Consider the following 19,323-nt stretch of genomic DNA (forward strand, 5'->3'; position numbering starts at 1 on the left):
ATTTTCCCTATATTCTTACTGAAATCACTATTTCATTTGTATAATCATTTACTCAAAATAATTATCTTTGACAAGCCTTTTTCATATCACATAATATGCGAAAAATGGAGATGACTAAGAAGGTATTTCAAACTCAGAGACTTTACTGCCTACTGTAAGACAGAGAATAAAAAATTAATGCTCATAGTAGCTCATGATGAATTCTTTAAAATCTATCTCTGTGCTCATGGTGTTATAAAAACACAAAGTAGAAATATTATATATGACTACTGGTGGTGAATGATGAGTACTATTGAGAAAAACGTCCAGTATTGGTGATGCTTGGAGTGACTATGAAAGGATCAAAAAACACTAGTTCTAGGATGGGATATACAACAGCACCCTGGAAAGTGGAAATATCAAAGCCTGTGTGCACACAGGAGACAGAGAAAGAGAGGGGGTAGGAAGAGAAAGAGAACATTTTGACTTATTCATTGGTGGCTATAGTTATTCACAGATTTTTTCTCAGGGGTTGTAAACAAGCATTTGTTAGTATACTGAACAATTTTTAAACCAGACTCAGAGATTTGGCTATTGGAAAAAAATAAAGACACAATCTTCACACGTGGAAGAACAATGATCTCTTAGGTCATAGCCTGCCTCTCTTGTTAGTGGTTGGAAAGAATCATCCCTCACATTACACATGCTGGCAACAAACTTGCTCTGGCTGTTACCTGTCTTTCGTGTTTACTCCAGAGAATTATCTGGCTCTGTTTTCACACCTATTTGGTCTCCTCTTCTAGGATTAATTAAAAACTATCACCTGGCCTGAATTCTAATGTTGGGTGCTTTGGGAAACTAATCCTGTCCTGGAATTTGCAGAGATGAAACTACTGATTTTTGAAAACTTTTATTTACTCTTCCTGGACCTTTAGAAGGACTACAAGACAAGATAGTCTAAAAATAGCAGAAAATAATATTGACATAACATCTCTTTTTATAAACAAATCTGGCACATCTTTTAAGAAATAGGGAATAAATTTCCCCTAACTGTTAAACAGAGATTAATACAATTTTTCCTTTTTCTCATCCTTTCTTGAATGGCTAGATAGGTAAAAGCCATAAAGAACCGAATTCATCATAAACCAAAATTTGAATAACAAAATGCCATTTTGTTTTTTTAAAGTGTTTTAAATAGGCATTTTACTTTGTTATATCTGTATAATTTTTTATTCTATATTTTCCCCAAGTTTACTTCTTTAACTGTATTACTACTTTGCCAACATTGATAAAGGATAACCCATGTGACAGAGGCCAGAAGACTGGCATCTGAGGCAAATGAGACAAAGAATGTATTCAGAAAGAGTATTAGAAAAGTAAATTATCAGGACACAAAAGAAACACTGATCAACTCCAAACTGAAAATGTGAAAACTGTGTTGAGGTTTAAATACAAATCTATTACCCTTGACATTTCAAAACTAGGCCAAGAGCTTCTCAAGCTCTTTTTGCTCAGGAACTGAAAGATCCAGGGTGAGGAGTTATTTATAAGGAGTTAGTATGATGGAAAATGGGCCCCGGTTTATGAGGCCAAGCATATAGGACTTTAGTTGATGATTTCACCAATTAATTAATGTGTGGCAAGGAGCTATTTCCTCTCCTCTCTCATGAGGATCAGAATATTCAATGTGTGAGATCACTTTATGAATCAGCAATTATGAATATATAGTGCCTCATACATATTGAGAGCTCAAAATATATTTGTGTTTGGCTGAATATATGGCTGAAGAGCAGCAATTTTTCCCATCCCAACAGGTTTCCATCTTTTTGAAATAGCTGAATGAAGCCACAGGCTCCACAATGTTAAGTACATATAGTTACATTAAAAGTGAAGACCAGACAATTTTATACTTTACAAAATGTCTTCCCTGATATTTCCAGTACCCCCGGCACCATACATAGTTGTTACAATATTATTGACATTTCCTATAGTGCACTGTATATCCCATGACTATTTTGCAAATAACAGTTTGTATTTCTTAATCCCTTCACCTTTTTCACCCAGTCCGCCAAACCCACCTCCTGTCTCGAAACCATCAATCTGTTCTCTATAAGTCTGTTTCAATTTTTTTGATTTATTTATGCTGTACACCTGAAACTAATAAAAAATATTGTTGAATATAAACTGTAATTGAAACATAAAATAAAATAAAAAGAATAAAGTGTAAAAGAAAGTGAAGGCTAGGGAAGAATTTAGAAAGCACCAAAGCTCCTATCCTCACATGTCAACCATGAAGAGCACATGTCCAATCCCATCACTAGAATTTTAAAAAACTGAGATTATTGCCCTGTAGTTCCAAGAACACATGGAAAACCTGCTTCTTTGTGAGAATGACCAAAGACTCTAATTACCTCTGATGCTATTTAGACTTTTTCTAGGGAAACAGCTGTAAGGGAAAAGGAAACTCAATTTATCCCCAGGCAGAGCCACAGCAGTTAGTTAAAAACTTTACATTTCCTTGAAGACTTAAGATTTGTCTTTTAAAAAGCCATGCAAATTTTGTGTTCTACTCTACAACATATCTTTTTGAATTTTAAGGTAAAACTAAGGTTTTAATTCACTGGTTACTAAGCAGGTCAGGTTCTGACAAAATCATCTTTACAAATACAAATCCACAGATGGGTCTTGGTGTCTGCACATTTACCAAGTTCACCAGGTGATTTTCTCTGTCAAAGAGATCTCATCCTAGAAATGAATTCCCAAAATGTGCTGCTGGTGCTGCTATAGTCATTGAATGTCACTGTGGCTTCTATGAAGAGACAGGAGGAGGGGAGCGGTTGGTCCAGTTGAACCTGAGATATCCAAATGATATTACATATGATTTCTACAGGGACAACTACAATAAACACTATTGAGAAGGGCATCTGTGATGTATGGTCCCATACTTCTAGGTCTTAAAGCTAATGGTCCAGCCATCACAAATATTTACCCAAACTTCTGGTTGAATCCTGCTCTCTGTATAGTAAAATTTTACATACACTATAATATACTAAAAGTATTAGAGTATACTATATTTACTTTTATATAGTAAATGTTAACTTACCTTAAAATTTTTTTCACTATCTCACTCCTGGGAATAAGATTCATTATCTGATACTCAGCTATGAATAAATGTCTCTCCTTTCTAAAGAATGATAATAAGGTGTCAGGTAAGTCTTCATTGTTTCTATTTCACCTACCAGCTCACTTTTATACTTTCTTCCTAGGCTTCAGAGAGATTTCTGCCATCACATTGGCAATTTGCACACCTGTTTCTGTCACAGGCCATTGTTCTCAACTTTCTCTAGCTTATGAATTGCTCTGCTTGGTCAAATGTCATTACCTGTTCCATACTGCCTCAGGGTCACATTCATTACTGGAGAAGGATCTAAAGTTTTACTAGTAATGCTATTGAGGACATAGCTAAGATCCTTCTATCTGCTTTAAAAGAAATCAGCTCCATTTAAAAGCACAACTGTGTGTTTTGAGTTATTTCTTTATTCATCCTATTTGCCTCACAGATTAAACATAATCATCAATTCCAGAAGTCAGCCAGGAAACCCCGGATCTACAGGCTTCTAACCAGACACTTCTCTGCCTGAAAACTCTCCCAATACTTAGGTATAGTACATGCAAATCACTTAAGCAGAAACTGGAACTATTCTTAAAGGACAACAATTAAGAGGAATGAGGTCATGACACTACAGGCAACACTGATTGCTGGGCACAGAGCTACCATACTGTAGCTTAACTTCTGACTCAGCAATGTTTATGAGAAATTTCTAGTTAACAACCAACAAAAGGAAACAAAAAAGTTGAAAAATTTAATTGGGATTTTATGCATTTCATTTTGACTTTAGACATCTTTTGAGTCTTTTAAAAAATAGGTAAATTAGTGTCTGGGCTGGAAATACTAGTAAAATGCTACCAACAAATTTTCTGCTTATGAGTGGGACTTCAAAACTCAGCTTCTACTGAACTGAAAGTTAAAAGAAAAATTATATAAATGATTGATCCTTGAAATAGACCATCAAACTTATGAAAATATTTTTATGAGCAACATTACTACCATGTGGCGGGTTATTCATTTTCTCCTCAAATAGTAAACCAAGAATCACATAAAGAGAAGGTAAAATATATGTGTATGTACATTAATGCTATTGGGTAGATTTTACAAATAAGAGAAAGAGAAAATGCAGACATTTGCTCATAACTGCTATGTCTCGAGTAACTGAAAATTCTGCCAGCATTTATGAAATTTTACGAGGTGAACTTCATTTTTAGGATAAAGTAATGAACTGGAGCTTATATTCAGAATACATAAGGTCTTTAATATTTTTCAAAGACATTTATTTCTTCATACTGAGGGTAGTATGGAGCTGGTGAAGAGTACTTAACTAAAGTTATTCAAGGGCTGTGAGTTCTGAAGTTACTCAAGTATGTCTTCCCAATTGGTATTACATTTTATGTGTCAAAGTGTAGCTTGCCAGCATGATACCTGATCTTCTAGCTGTGTTAACAAGTTTTTGCATTCTGCCTTGGTTTTCAATAAATTGATAACTTTAAACCAGCCTCCTGAACTCACTGCTGCTGTAACACAGTTGCTTTCATAACCAGAAGCTTTTACTTTTCTTCACCTCTGTATCCACTATCTCCCGCCCACACATCTTTTTCAATCTTCATATTGATTCATGAAACAATCTAGCCATATTCTACAGCCTACACACACTTAAAAGAAACTGTCTACCAGTTTTCTTCATGCACTTTTCTCTTCTGTCACCCACACAGTGAACTCCCTCACCACTTCCTTTATATTTCCTACCTTTTTTTTCCTGATTTTAGCATTGCTTTTCAATATTTTAATCATTTATCCTTTTTTACATTAGCAATTTGTTTTTCTTTCTTTTCTTTTTTTAAATTTCCTCTTCTTTATCAATCATGCCTTCAATGAATAGCTACTAAGTACTTATTCTGTGCTAGGATACTAGGCACTGGCAGTAACAAAAATCAATATTCTCCACTTTTTGCTACATGTGTCCTCAAAGAACTCAGTGTAATGAGGAAAACAGAAAAAAAATCACTATGGGTGCCAGCATGCTAGTTCTGGTGAAATGGGCTACATTAAATTCCACTCCTTCCACTACAAACAACTAGAACTGCTGGATAAATAACATTTAAAAATGTCAGGCTCACAAGAAAGGAAAACACATTCCAAAATGTCAAAACATAACAGAGAATTAAAAACTGGGAGGAGGGAAGTACATGAGTTGGCAAAATGGTGTTATGAATAGGAGCTAATTACCCAGTATCTGGGAATTTGGTTTTTACTGGCACATGGAGCAGAAGACAGGGGTCTGAGTCTATGTAAGGCTGGAAATGGGAAATGTGACCCCATGCATAAAGTCAGGTTGTAATTTAGATGAGTTACAGTGAATGATATTGATGAAGAGATAGTCAGATCAATCAAGACATAGCAACCATAGGTACAAACCCCAAAATAGGAATTCATTAATGAGAAAGGTAGCATCAAATTCAGCAGGTAATAGCACACAGTAAATAGTGCTAGTACAATTGACTTAACCATATGAAGAAAATTCAATTTCTACTTCACACTAAAATATTTCTAAACAGTTTTAGTAAAGTATATTTAACATATAATACACTGTATATACAGGGTAGGGCAAAAGTAGGTTAACAGTTGTGAGTACATGAAACAGTTTATTCTTGTATTATTATTTATTAATTATTGTATAATTTTCCTTGCCCTGGCTGGTTTGGCTCAGTGGATTGAGCGTCGGCCTGCGAGCTAAGTGTCGCTGGTTCGATCTTCCAGTCAGGGCACATCAGAGAAGGAAAACTCTGACTCCAAAAAACCTCCGCTGCCTTGCGGCATACCTCTTCAGGGGAAAGGCTAAGGGAGTAAACCCCGACAGAAAATCCGGAGCCGGAGTCCCTAAGGCGGTTTGACGTTGTAGTCAACACCGGCAACTCCTGCGGCGCACCTGAAGCCAAGCTGTATTGACTCCGTCTTTCCCTTGGAACCTTCAGCTGCGAAGAGAGGGGGGGTCTGCTGCATGGGCAACAGCAGACCCTCCATATCACCCTGCCCAGGCTCTGTAGCTTCAGCTTCACTGGAGAGGACACTCCAGCGTCATCGCAAGATGTCGATTCAACACGGGAGGAGACAGATACCGTGTCACTCCCGAGTCGGACTGCACAGCCATTCTCGGCGGTGCAGATAGACTCTTAAGAAGCTACACCATCGTCTCTCGAGACGGACGGCTGCCGCCGCCGCCGCCGACGACGATTGTATAATTTTCCATATGAACTGTAAACCCACTTTTGTCCCACCCTGTATTAAAATGTATAGTTTATATAATTTTGAAACATGTAGTCAAGATAATGAACATAATGATCAACACCAAAGATTCCCTTGTGCTCCTTGATGATTCCTTTTTCTGCCCCAACCCTATCTGCAGGCAACCACTGATTTCTTTTCCATTATTATAGAAAAGATTGCATTTTCTAAAATTTTATATAAATAAAATCACAGAATATGCAATCTGTTTTTAAATCTTTTAATGGTTTTTCTCTTTTTTACCTTTGCTTGAATTTTTAAATATATATATTCTATTGATCATGCTATTACAGTTGTGCCAATTTTTCCCCTTTTGTCCCCCTCTTTCCAGTAGCCACCTTCCCTCCAGCAATCTCCCTTAGTTCATGTCCAGGGGTCATGTATATAAGTTCTTTGGCTTCTCCATTTCTTATACTATTCTTAATATCTCCTTATCTATTTTGTACCTACAAGTTATGCTTTTTAATCCCTGTACCTTTTCTCCTGGTCTCCCCCTTCTCCCTTCCGGTTGGTAACCCTCCATATGATCTCCATATCTATGGTTCTGTTCCTGTTCTAGTTGTTTGCTTAGTTTGTTTGTGTGTTTTAGATTCATTTGTTGATAGCTGTGAGTTGGTTGTGATTGTAATGTTCATAGTTTTTATCTTCTTTTTCTTAAATGTGACCCTTTAACATTTCATATAATAAGGGCTTGGTGATAATCAACTCTTTTAGCTTTACTTTGTCTTGGAAGCACTTTATCTGCCCTTCCATTCTAAATGATAGCTTTGCTGGATAGGGTAATCTCAATTGTAGGTCCCTGCTTTTCATCACTTTGAATACTTGCCAGTCCCTTCTTATCTGCAAAGTTTCTTTTGAGAAATCCACTGATAGTCTTAAGGGAACTCCTTTGAAGGTTACTCTCTGTCTTTCTCTTGCTGCTTTTAAGATTCTCTCTTTATCTTTAACCTTTGGCATTTTAAATATGGTATGTCTTGGAGTGGTCCTTTTTGCACCAACTTATTTGGGACTCTGTGTTCCTGGACTTGTATGTCTTATTTCTTTCACCAAGTCAGGGAAGTTTTCTTTCATTATTTTTTTCAAATAAGTTTTCAACTTCTTGCTCTCCCTCTTCTCTTTCTAGCATCCCTATGATTTGAATGTTGGTACATTTAGAGCTGTCCCAGAGGGCCCTTCTACTATCCTCGTTTTTTTGAATTCTTGTTTCTTCATTCTGTTCTGGCTGAATGCTTATTTCTTCTGTATGTTCCAAATCCTTGATTTGAAACCTGACTTCCTCCCCTCCAGTGATGGTTTCCTGTAGATTTTTCTTTAGTTCTCTTAGTGTAATCTTCATTTCTTCCTTTATGTTGTTGCTGTACTTAATAAGTTCTTTGGGCATCCTGATCACCAGTGTTTGAACTCTTCATCTGATAGGATGGTTATCTCCATTTTGTTTAATTCTTTTCCTGGGGTTTTGTTCTGTTTTTTTTTTTTTTTTTTTTTTTTCATTGTGGCTATACTTCTTTGTCTCATCAACTTGTCAGCTTCCCTGTGTTTGTTTCTGTGTATTAGGTAGAGTTGCTTTGACTCCCTGTACTAGTAGTATGGTCTATTGTGTAGAGGCACCTGTAAATTGTGTGGGGCAGAGCCTTAGGTAACAACCAGAGTGGGGCAACTTGCTCCACTGCTTTATGGCTCTTTGTGGGGGGAGAGCTCAGAGAGGTGACAATGCTACTACTTGGCTTCTGGAAGTTTGCCTGGCACTCACCCCATTTCCAGTCACTTCACCCACTTCCAGTATCTGACTGGCACCCTTCCAGCTGTTGCCCTGGTGCTGAGTCCCAGGGCTGGTGGGTTTGTGTAAGTTCTAAGTCCATGTGGGCCCTTTATATGGAGTCTCTGAAAATTGGGCAGTTTCCTCTGCCGCCCCAATCCCCACTGGTTTTTACAGTCAGAGGTTATGGGGATTTATCTTCCCTGCACTGGAACCCTGGGCTATGTGGTCTGGTCTGTGGCTGGGATTGCTTGTTACCAAGGTATTCCTCCCAATTTTTGTCCATCTTACATGAATGTGGGACTGCCCAACTTGCCACTTTCACTGCCTTTGTGTGCCACATTGTGTCTCTGCACCACTCTGGCTGTGTCCACAACGCCACCCTGCCTACCTGTCTGGATGAATGTGTCTTCTTTAAATCCTTGATTGTCAAACGTCCATACAGCTCAATTTTCTGATGGTTCTGGGTGTTATTTTTTTTTGAGATCTAGTTGTAATTCTTTCTGTGGTTGCGCAAGGAAGACATGCATGTCCTTGACTGGAAGTCTCAGAATATGTAATCTTTTTCTTCTGGCTTCATTCACCCAACATAATTATTTTGAGATTCATCCAAGATGTTATTTATGACAATATCTCATACTACTTGTTGCTAAATAGTATTCATTACATAGATAAACCACAATTTGTTCATTCCCCAGATGATTAAAATTTTGGTTTTTAGCAGTTTGGGCTATTACAAATAAAATCGCTATGTGTATGTTTTTGTATGGGCACATGTTTTAATTTCTCTTGATAAAATTCCTGGAATGAAATGAATGGGAGATGGTACATGCCTGTTCAACTTTTCAGAAACTGTCTAATTGTTATTGAGTAGTTATACCAATTGCCATTGCTATCTTATTTTATTCTGATATTATGTTAGCACACTCTCCATTCTGCCCCAGAGGAAATTTCTAAATGTATACTTTGAATTTGTTAATCTACTTTCCCAAGTGGCTGCTTTTTTTTCATTCTGGCTTGTCTTGAATATTTGTCTTTAAAAACTGGACAAAACAATATTGAGAAAGTAGAGAATATAGGACAGAGAGTACATAAAAAACTTTTTAAAAATTTAGATTCAGAGGGTTTTCTCATGAGAATTGCAAAAACAACCTTGTTAATCACCTACATTAAAATGCAGTAGTAGATGAACTTACCCTGGTTTTGTGTCATTTACTACACAGTGATAGGTAAATGTTCCAAACATCTGAACGCCTAAAATTCCATAAAGAAGCAGAAAGAAAAGTAGAAAAATTGAAACACTCCATATTTGTTCTCCCGATCGCCTAGGAGAAAAACAGGTAAAATAGGTAAAACAGAAAAAAAAGTCATAAACATTCCCCCTTAATTCATATAAAAGCAGTGCTTACTTTAAAATATTTGTAATTCTGGTCCTTGGTAGTTCAAATCGGAAATAAATTCGGAATGCTCGGATCATAATTAGTGGTCTTGGGATCCGCAACATTCCCCAAGGTGACATCTGATCAACTACATCAGCAATTTCAAATACCTGTAAATTTGAAGGTGAGTAAATAAGTTTAGACCTTCTGTTAACATGGTTTGTAGTTGTGGCATATACAGATAGCATCAGGGGCTGCATCCTGCCCCCTGAACCAAAGTTGTCTTACATTATATTCTACTTAAGTCAATTGTCTTTTGAATACATTTTGAAGCTATAGCTCTCTTAAGAGAAACAAATACATATACTAATAAAAATTAATCTTGTTCATTTCTATATTCTACGTGTTAACTTAAAATATAGAAAAAGTGTGCAAAGTCTTTCTCACTAATCATGTCCTTTGGTGGAACTTTTTGAATATCTAGAAAATGAAGCAATGGAGACAGGGTTAAAAATATTATGGAAAAATGTGAAAAATAATTGTACCATTTACTAAGAGACAAAGTAATAATTAGAAAATATTTGTCAGTCATACAATAGTTATTAAGTGTAAAAGAATACATTACTATGCAGGATAAATTAAATTGTTGGAGAGGTGAGCTTTATAAAAATAAAACCATCAATGAGAAGTATGATAAGTATGCAGAATGAACTGTGGATTTATTATATTATGAATGTTTTCATGAAGAATATAATAACTTTACTTGAATTAAATGCAAAATTAAAATTGATTGAATGCATGAGACTGAATTACACCATTTTCCAACAAAATTCCTCCTTTAGGTCTTCTTAATATATGTTCCCCATTTCTCATAAGGCATTTTCTATTTACAATATAATATTTTATGTTGACCATTATGTGTCCCAATGTATCTATATATTTTTAGCTATTTTTAGTGAAAATTCAGTTACATAAAAGACTGGACTTTTAATTTTTAAATTAAAAAATTTTATTCCACAAATATTAAAATCTCACCTCATATTCTTCCCTTTATTTCAATGAATATATTTTTATATTTGTTCAATAAAAAATAATTTCCTATAGTATTGATTTTCATTTCTGTTTTAAAATAATTTACAAATATGAATGACAATGATTAAAATGTTAGGTTTTTATTAAACATTTAAAATAACAGTGTTGTAGAAAAGTACAAAGTGATGTTTGACATATATTATTTAATATATACAGTTAGATTTTCAATGAAAATTTTGGAAAATACCCCCTTATAACTTAAAAGTTTTTAATTACCTGTAACACCAATGAAATCCAAAGGCAAAATACCATAAATCCATCAAAAACACACCAACGATCTTTCACGTAGGAACTATCCCCCTAAAAATAAATTTTACATAGCATTATCAGGCAAAAGGAATGATTCCAAAAAATATCTGTAGAAGGAATAGTTAAGTGTTAATACAGTAAAAGTCATCCACAGTTTTTTATATTGTAATTAAACAGATTTTCAAAAGGAATACTTTTAGCACTTAAATAGCATTATATATGAAGAAAATAATTTGTAAAACACAAGTTACTGAAGAAATTTGCATATAAAATTTTAAATGTATGCAAAGGAAAAGTATCACTACTTTTCCTCTTAGCCACGCAAATTCGTCCACTTAAGGAACCAATGGCGATCATACTCATTAGACAGCTTGGTCCTAAACCAACAGTCTTCGAAAGAACCAAGAGCACACAGTGGTTAGTGTGAAGGCCTTTACACATGTGGGATCAACCACCATTAGTGGGACATTAACCAGAAGTTCACCTCAAGCTAAATTAAAAGTAAAGAAGAAGAATTTGCCTTCATTTAAAAACAAAAACAAAAACATATATTGACTTTATCTTTCATTGGGATTATACATGTAAAAGAAAGATAAAAAAGACATACTGTTTTAATTTTTTTATCCTCACCTAAGGACATTTTTTAAAATAGCTTTTAGAGAGAGAAGAAGGGGGAGAGAGAGAAACATCGATGCGAGAGAAACATTGATTGGTTGCCTTCCTAATGTATGAGAACTGGGGATGGTTGGCAGGTGCTGGGACCGGCGTCACATATGCCCACACCAGGACCAGGGATCAAAGCCACAACCTAAGTATTTGCCCTAATTAGGAATTGAACCCACAACCTTTCAGTTACTGGACTGTGCTCCAACCAACTGAGCCACACCAGGTCAGGCCTATTTTCTTTTTTTTAAGTGGTGAATCTACTCTGACATTAGAATTCATATTATTTATAAAATGAAATTTTAGAAAAACTTTCCTTTGGAATAACAAAACAGAAAACCCCATGAAGTTAGAATTGAAAGCCTTTGCTTTCTTAGGACCACCCTATTAAATCACTACTTCTGCAATAATCCATGAAACTCTATTCTGAATTCGGCCACATCTACCATTACTGCTCTGATTGATCCCACATTTTAAATAAAAATGGGGAACATAAGACCAATATTTTCAATAAAATGGTAATATATATTGCAGAATATTTCTGAAAATGATTTTTAGAACCTTCCACCCTTAGTAACAAATAGGTTAATCAAAGTTTCTTTGAGAGGTTTCCAGAAATATTTTGTTGTTTGTAAAGCTAATGGTATGATTAACCACAAATGAAAGTTAACTGACCCAGTTATGAAGTATAAACTCAACTTAATGAACACTGGCTAAGCACCTGCTTTATATAAGATGATGTATAATGGGTAGAGAAACACACACACACACACACACACACACACCAATTAATTTTATGGAGAGTTTAGAGAAAACAATGTCAATTCCCAAATGAATGCATGAATAATTTTGTCAGTGCCAAGAGAATCAACCGAACATGGTGTGCATTAAGAAGACACAAAAGAGATATGAAAGTAAGCTCTAAGGCTTGGGGTTTGGATAACTAGGAGGACAATGACCCTATTAGATTAGCTGCTATGGTCATTATATGGTATTTTAAACCTGATAAAGAGAAAACCTACATCTCAAGATCTCCTGGTTATATACACACATGCACACATATTAAATATAGACAAAATAATTAAAGATTATAGTTGTCTTCAGAATCTCACAAGGCATCTTTTACCATAGGTATCATATTTGCCTTATATATTACACAATTAACTGAAAATATAAATTAATGATAATCTAAATATAATTTTCTGACCCTAATTTTTATTAATAACCAAAAATAATGGAATACCACTAAAGTTGTGCTTTGAAGATTTTCTTGAATTGCTTAATATATTAAATATTTTTTAATATCTTTATTCTTTCATTCACTCCATGTACAGAATATCTCAATGAACTAGGCAGTGTTCAAGGCAGTAGTGATACAGGAGTGAACAAAACAAGAACTCCTGCCCTTATGTTACTTACATAACAGTTAATTTTTTAAATGTAAAATATACAGAAAATATTGGTAGGTGTTATGCAGAAAAATAAGTGCATATTTTCAAATTGACTTTCATTCAACAAGTGTGTCCTTCACTTGTACATTAGGCAAAAAGAGAGAAACACCATTTCACCTTTATTTTAAGAACTAGGCATAGTTGTGATTGTTTATAAATGTTAACTGTTAACTAGCCTATGTAAAAGAAGTATGTGTCTATTCCTTTTGCTTTTAATCCAGTCCCAGAGATTTCCCAACCTCCTTACCTCTCCCTCTTTGATTCTGAGTATAAAATAAGTGGTAAAATTGCCATTTCTGAAGCGTTTTCTCAACCCCTTGAGATTTTGCTTCCTGGCAATTGTTGTCAGTTTGGCTCAAATAAACTAATAAAAAAATTCTTTCAAAAACACAAAGAAATCCAAGTACAAAAACTGAAATTTTATGAGACTCAGCAGAGAACTCTTTTAAAATAGGAACAATTAAAAGTAAATGTTAGGCAGGAAAAATAATAATTATAGATCACTGGGTACACAGGCACCCAAACAGAATAAGTTTATATGGTATTTTTCTCAATAGTATCATTATTTTATTTTTTTTTCCATTGGAAATGTTATATGTAGTATCACTGCAATTAACCTCTTTTATTGCTCATAATATATTTCAGCAATGAAGTATATTCAATAAGATAGAGGAGGAGCTTCTGTAAGATTGAGGATTATTTAAAATGTAAAAAGTGAGGATAAACAATGATATTTTCTCTGGAGAGGGATGGAAGTGGCCAAGAGAAACATAGTTTTCACGGTATATCCATATGTATCTATTGATTAATTTTCATGTGTTACATTTTAAAAAATGGATTTTCAAAATTAACTTTTTTAAAAGGTGAACATTTTATACTTAACAAAAACCATTTTGTTAGTTGTCACAAATAAAGTCAAATTTGAAAAGTTTGGGCCTCAGAAATTCAGAATATAAAAATATTAATAACAACAAAATTGGTTGAATTTTTTTTCTTATTTACTATGCAAATGTTTGCTAAGGATATTAATGTCACAAAGCTGATCCAAAGTTTATTTTGAACAATATAAAAGGATGGATTATTTTAAAATATTTTAGACACCATGGTGGGGATCCCTAATAAAACAAAAGCATACAAGCACATTGTAATTTCAAATGACTTCATAATATGGAAACTAGCTTAGCAAAACTGGAAAATATTTTTGAGTTAGGAAGTAAATTTAGTTGCTTTGTTCACAGTGTTTTCTGCTTTAGACTTTCCAGATATTCATAGTGGCATTTACTTGTAGCCAAACCAACAAGACTACCATACACTAAGTGGTATGTAATGGTCAAGTAGAACTGGTTTCTTTTTACTTTTCTGGTAAAATAGTGAAATAATCCATTGAGCATACATTTTGCATGTTATTTTTTGGATTATGTTCCCAAGAGTAATTCAATATTTATAAAAACCTTTAATAAGCATTATTATAGTCCTGGAATACAAAGATCAATACCACTCATATTTTTACCATCTTTTAAAAATAACCTTTTGCTCTCTAATGTTCATTGTTTGTCTTCCTGAAAAATTCTCCCAAGTCTGCGACAATTTTTTCCTCTATACTCTGATCTGACCACAGCTTCCTAAGATCAATGTTTTAATTCACACATCATGCAACAACTGGCAACTCAGCTCATGTATATAAATGATGTGATTACTGTGAAATTTACAGAACAGTCCTTTGTAATCCACATTTGGTGGCTTAATTAATTTATATTTATATTTTAGCCCCTTCAACTTATCAGATGTAATTTTTTGGTGTTGCATTTAAAAAAGTCTATACTCTATTGTAAATGTTTCAGTCTGTTCTGAAAATTAGTAGCACCTTGAGAGTTTAAAGTAGGTAATTTCAGAGAGTATTCCCACCCCTTAGCATAGTGTGTGACATACAGCAGATACTAAATGACTTATTAGAGAAGCACATGAACCATGTTTTAGAGAGGTTCTGTGGACTGCAATGCATACAGTAAGAGGTCACTTCATGTGCTTTATGAAGGCACCTATTTATCCATCTGTTCACTGAAACTCTGGTATTGTTCCAAAAAAGAAATAATTCTTTTACCACTGGCAGAAAGGGAAAGATGTTTGTACTACCTTTCAAGGTAGTATCTTAAAGTTAAACCTCTTTTTCCTATGTGATTATGAAAGATCCCATAACAAATTATAATATAACTTTTGGATATTTCCTGAATTACTATAGTTTAAATAAGCAAAAGCTACATGCCAAGCAAATAGAAATCAGGTCAAGTTTTATGTACTTTATATGGTAACTATAAGTATGATTGATTTGAAGTTTATATCATATTAAACATACATAATCACTTGACTTTTTAAGTCTAAAATAGTTTTTTAATGACTAGAACAAAGACTTTTAAATCTGGCACTATGAAATAAACAGTCATATTACATTTTGTGTCTGACATATTCAGCAAATTTTCTCTTTTTCAGTTTACATGTTTAAGGACTCAACCATAACTGGTTAAAGGTTGCTATGATTCTATTTATAACTATGTCCAGGTCGTTTTAAAATCCTACTGTATAATGCCTGAGTTATAATATTGGCCAATAAATTGTCCCTTCTAGCTACTTCCTACATATGCAATCAGAATAAACACACGAATGCCCAGGGGTACTCGAAAGGTTTTAACACCTTAAATATGAAAGAAAGGTTTTAATTTGTTTGTTGTATCAATGGGAAATGGATGGCAGAAAGTGCTTGAGTTACAGGCAAAAATTAGTATGCTGGTGACTGGGGAGATGAGCTATTCAAGAGCTGTCTGTCAATTTTTATAAAGGCAAACCTTCTGAAGCTAAATTGCCATCCAGGTATTTAACAAGCAGAGAGACAAATTTACCTAAAGACATTTATAGAAATATAGTTTGTAGTTTACAAAGTGATATACACTAATATAGTTTTATGAGCCCATGATTTATGATTCTGACTTCCCAGGGCCTGTCATTGTCTTAGCATTATTATTTATTACTTCAATAGTGCTCAGATGATGCATGCTACTTTTACCTAGGTCCCTTGCCATATAGAAAGTAGACAACTGGGAATTGCTTGAAGAATTCAGTCTGCAATAATATGCCGATGCTCTGCATCACAAACATATATCTCCAAAATGGTTTATTTTTGCCTCACTAAAGGATCTGGGTAGCTAGAATGCCTCTCAGAGCAGGAATTAGTGGAAGGGACAATTAAAAATAAAAATTATTAAAGAGTGGGAATTAATTGGAAGGTACCTTCGAGCTTGGAAAACATTATAAAATATGTAAAATCCTTAAATACATTCCTCTAACAAAATTTTAAAAGATATTTCTTGCCAAAAGGACTTTCTGCTTCAATTTCTCTCTCCTGTAGTGCACCAATTATGTTATCTTCATATGTGAACTTCTCAGATACAAATCAGATCTTGTCACTCTCAGATTCAAATCCCCCATGCATCTTTACTGACCACGCTCTCCATGGTGGAGGAGGGCCTGCCTCCACAGAATCCTCTCCCTGTGCACTTCCTATCTACTACCCTAGACTACTTAGAGGTCTCCAAAGCACAAGGCTGTTCCAAGACTTTGTATCTCGGAGTAGTCCCTTTCTCTGTGTGTGAAATCCTTTACTTCCATGCCCCATCGCCCGTGTGATACACCACATTTACTCATCTTTAAGACATTCACATTCTTCTTTCTTCAAGACTCTTATAATATACCCAATCAGAATTTTTTATTATTTTTTGTGCTTCCTTCCTACATCTCTTTTACCCACCATTATAGCATTTTCACAAACCACTAAAGGTTTATCTCTCACTATCTGAATTCTCACTATACAAACAATCACTATTTACATTTTCAAAAATATTTGCTCCCAAATCACTACATAACTAGAACTAATATACTGAATTTGCACATGTACCAGTGGAAACATTTAAGTTGTCCATGAATCCTGCAAAAAGGAGTAGTGTGTCAAATGCAGGTAAAGGCCTGTTGCTCTTTTGGGTTAAATCTTGCCTGGCATTATTTATCTTCTTAATAGTGGAAAGTCTTAATGGAATCAATACTTTCCTCTTCCCCATTTTCCCCTTAATATATACACCTTTCATGGGACCCAAAATTAATTAATTACTTAATTAATGTATTTATGTATTTATTTATTTATTACAATGATAAGATGCACTCTAAATTTAGAAATATTAAATTGAGTTTGGGGGATGGTAGGGTATGTCTTAAAATTGGTGAAATATGAGCAAACCGACAAGGGTTGACAGATTTAAATTTTGGGTCTCATTACACAACTTTAAACATACCAACATCCGAATCATAGGGGTGTCAGAAGAGGAAGAGCAGGAAATTGAAAACGTATTTGAAAAAATAATGAAGGAGAACTTCCTTAATTTGGTGAAGGAAATAGACATACAAGTCCAGGAAGCTCAGAGAGTCCCAAACAAGCTAGACTCAAAAGGACCATACCAAGACACATCATAATTAAAATGCTAAAAGTTAAAGATAAAGAGAGAATCTTAAAAGCAGTAAGAGAAAAGAAGAGAGTTACAACTACAAAGGAGTTCCCATAACACTGTCAGCTGATTTCTCACAAGAAACTTTGCAGGCAAGAAGGAGCTGAGAAGTATTCAAAGTGATGTAAAACAAGGGTTACTCTATCCAGCAAAGTTATCATTTAGAATGGAAGGGCAGATAAAGTGCTTCCCAGACAAGGTAAAGCTAAAGGAGTTCATCATCACCAGGCCCTTATTATATGAAATGTTAAAGGGATACATTTAAGAAAAAGATCAAAACTATGAACTATGAACAGTAAAATGACAACCAACTCACAACTAAAATGAATCTAAAAAGCAAAAAAAAAAAAAAAAAAAAAAAAAAAAACCCTAAGCAAACAAGAATAAGAACAGAAACATAGATATGGAGGGTTATCAGTGTGGAGGGGGGAGGGTGAGAATGGGGGAAAAGGTGTAGAGATCAAGAAGCATAACAGTTAAGTACAAAATAGACAAGAGGACATTAAGAATAGTAAAGTAAATGGAGAAGTCAAAGAACATATATGCATGACCCATGGACATGAACTAAGGGGGAGTTGCTAAAGGGAAGGAAGATACTGGACAGAGAGGGGCAAAGGGGGAAAATTGGGACAACTCTAATAGCATAATCAATAAATTATACTAAAAATGTAGACTAAGGTTAATTGATAAAAGCATAGTAACTCAATCTTGAGTAATGTGACATCCACTAAAAAATCATCATAGAGCTCCTATGTGGGATAATGTATTTTCTTATGTTGTAAGTTAAATATCTACACATGTACACATTTCTCATGCAATTATAAAACCAAAGCGAATTTACAAATACAAAGATGCAAAGCCAATAACATTTAAATAGCCTGTAATTGATTATATATTTTTGCCAAAACTAAGTCTGATTAAAAGTTTAAGTTTTTTTCCCAGATTTATTATATAACTGACAATTAAAATTGTATATATTTAAGGTACACAACTTTATAATTTGATATACACATACAATACAACTCAATATCAAAAAAATAAATCAATAAATAATCCAATTTTAAGAGACCAGAAGACCTGAATAGATTTCTCAAAAGAAGACATACAAGTGTCTAACAAGTATATGAAAAGTACAAATATATGTTCAACTTCACTAACCATCAAGCAAACAAAATTAAAAACAGAATGAAATAACATCTAACACCTTTTAAACAAAAGATAAGTGGTGGTGAGGATATGGAGAAAAGGAAACCCTTGTGCACTGTTGGTGGGAATGTAAATTGGTGCAGTCATTATGGAAAACAGTATGGAGCTTCCTAAAAATTAAAAGTAGAACTATTTTATGATCTAGCAGTCTCACTTCTGGGAAAATAAATTAACTTTAAAATACAATCATGCAATCTCAAAGCATGTGCTTTTCCATCTGTGTTAACATGCATGTCAACAGAAGTATGTGTTACAAAAATGATATCAATAAAATTATGACTTTGTTGGGAAGACCACAATGGTGAAAATTTAGTGAGATGATACATTTCCAGTTGCTTCAGAACTTCATATTTAACCATATTGGACCTAAATCTCAGCGAGCATTTAAACACTGAATACCAGCTTTAATGAGATATAAAGCTGTGCTGATTATTTCAAGGTAAAGCTAGAAATGCCATCTTGTTAAAATCTGAATTATGATTGCATGTAATTCAATCATACCTAAATGTAAAACAGAAAAATAATATCTAATGTTAAAAGAAAATTTAGTTTTAGTAAATAACTCATCCAAATGTTGAACATCAGAAAATATATAAATGCCTCA

The 19,323-nt window shown here is 34.2% G+C and overlaps 1 protein-coding gene across 2 annotated transcripts in view; it reads right to left on the reverse strand.

Moving 5' to 3' along the window:
• NALCN (sodium leak channel, non-selective) overlaps window positions 1–19,323 on the reverse strand; it is a 413,720-nt gene that overhangs the window by 379,518 nt on the left and 14,879 nt on the right. For both annotated transcript variants that reach the window (XM_090258917.1, XM_090258918.1), the window contains exons 3-5: window positions 10,820–10,903; window positions 9,542–9,681; window positions 9,329–9,457 (exon numbers count right to left, since the gene is read on the reverse strand). In XM_090258917.1, the coding sequence (XP_090115043.1) occupies window positions 9,329–9,457; window positions 9,542–9,681; window positions 10,820–10,903 (353 nt within the window). The remainder of the gene's footprint in view (window positions 1–9,328; window positions 9,458–9,541; window positions 9,682–10,819; window positions 10,904–19,323) is intronic.

Source organism: Furipterus horrens, unplaced genomic scaffold, assembly GCF_987537825.1.
Source record: "Furipterus horrens unplaced genomic scaffold, mFurHor1.1.pri manual_scaffold_12, whole genome shotgun sequence".
Classification (NCBI taxonomy): domain Eukaryota; kingdom Metazoa; phylum Chordata; class Mammalia; order Chiroptera; family Furipteridae; genus Furipterus; species Furipterus horrens.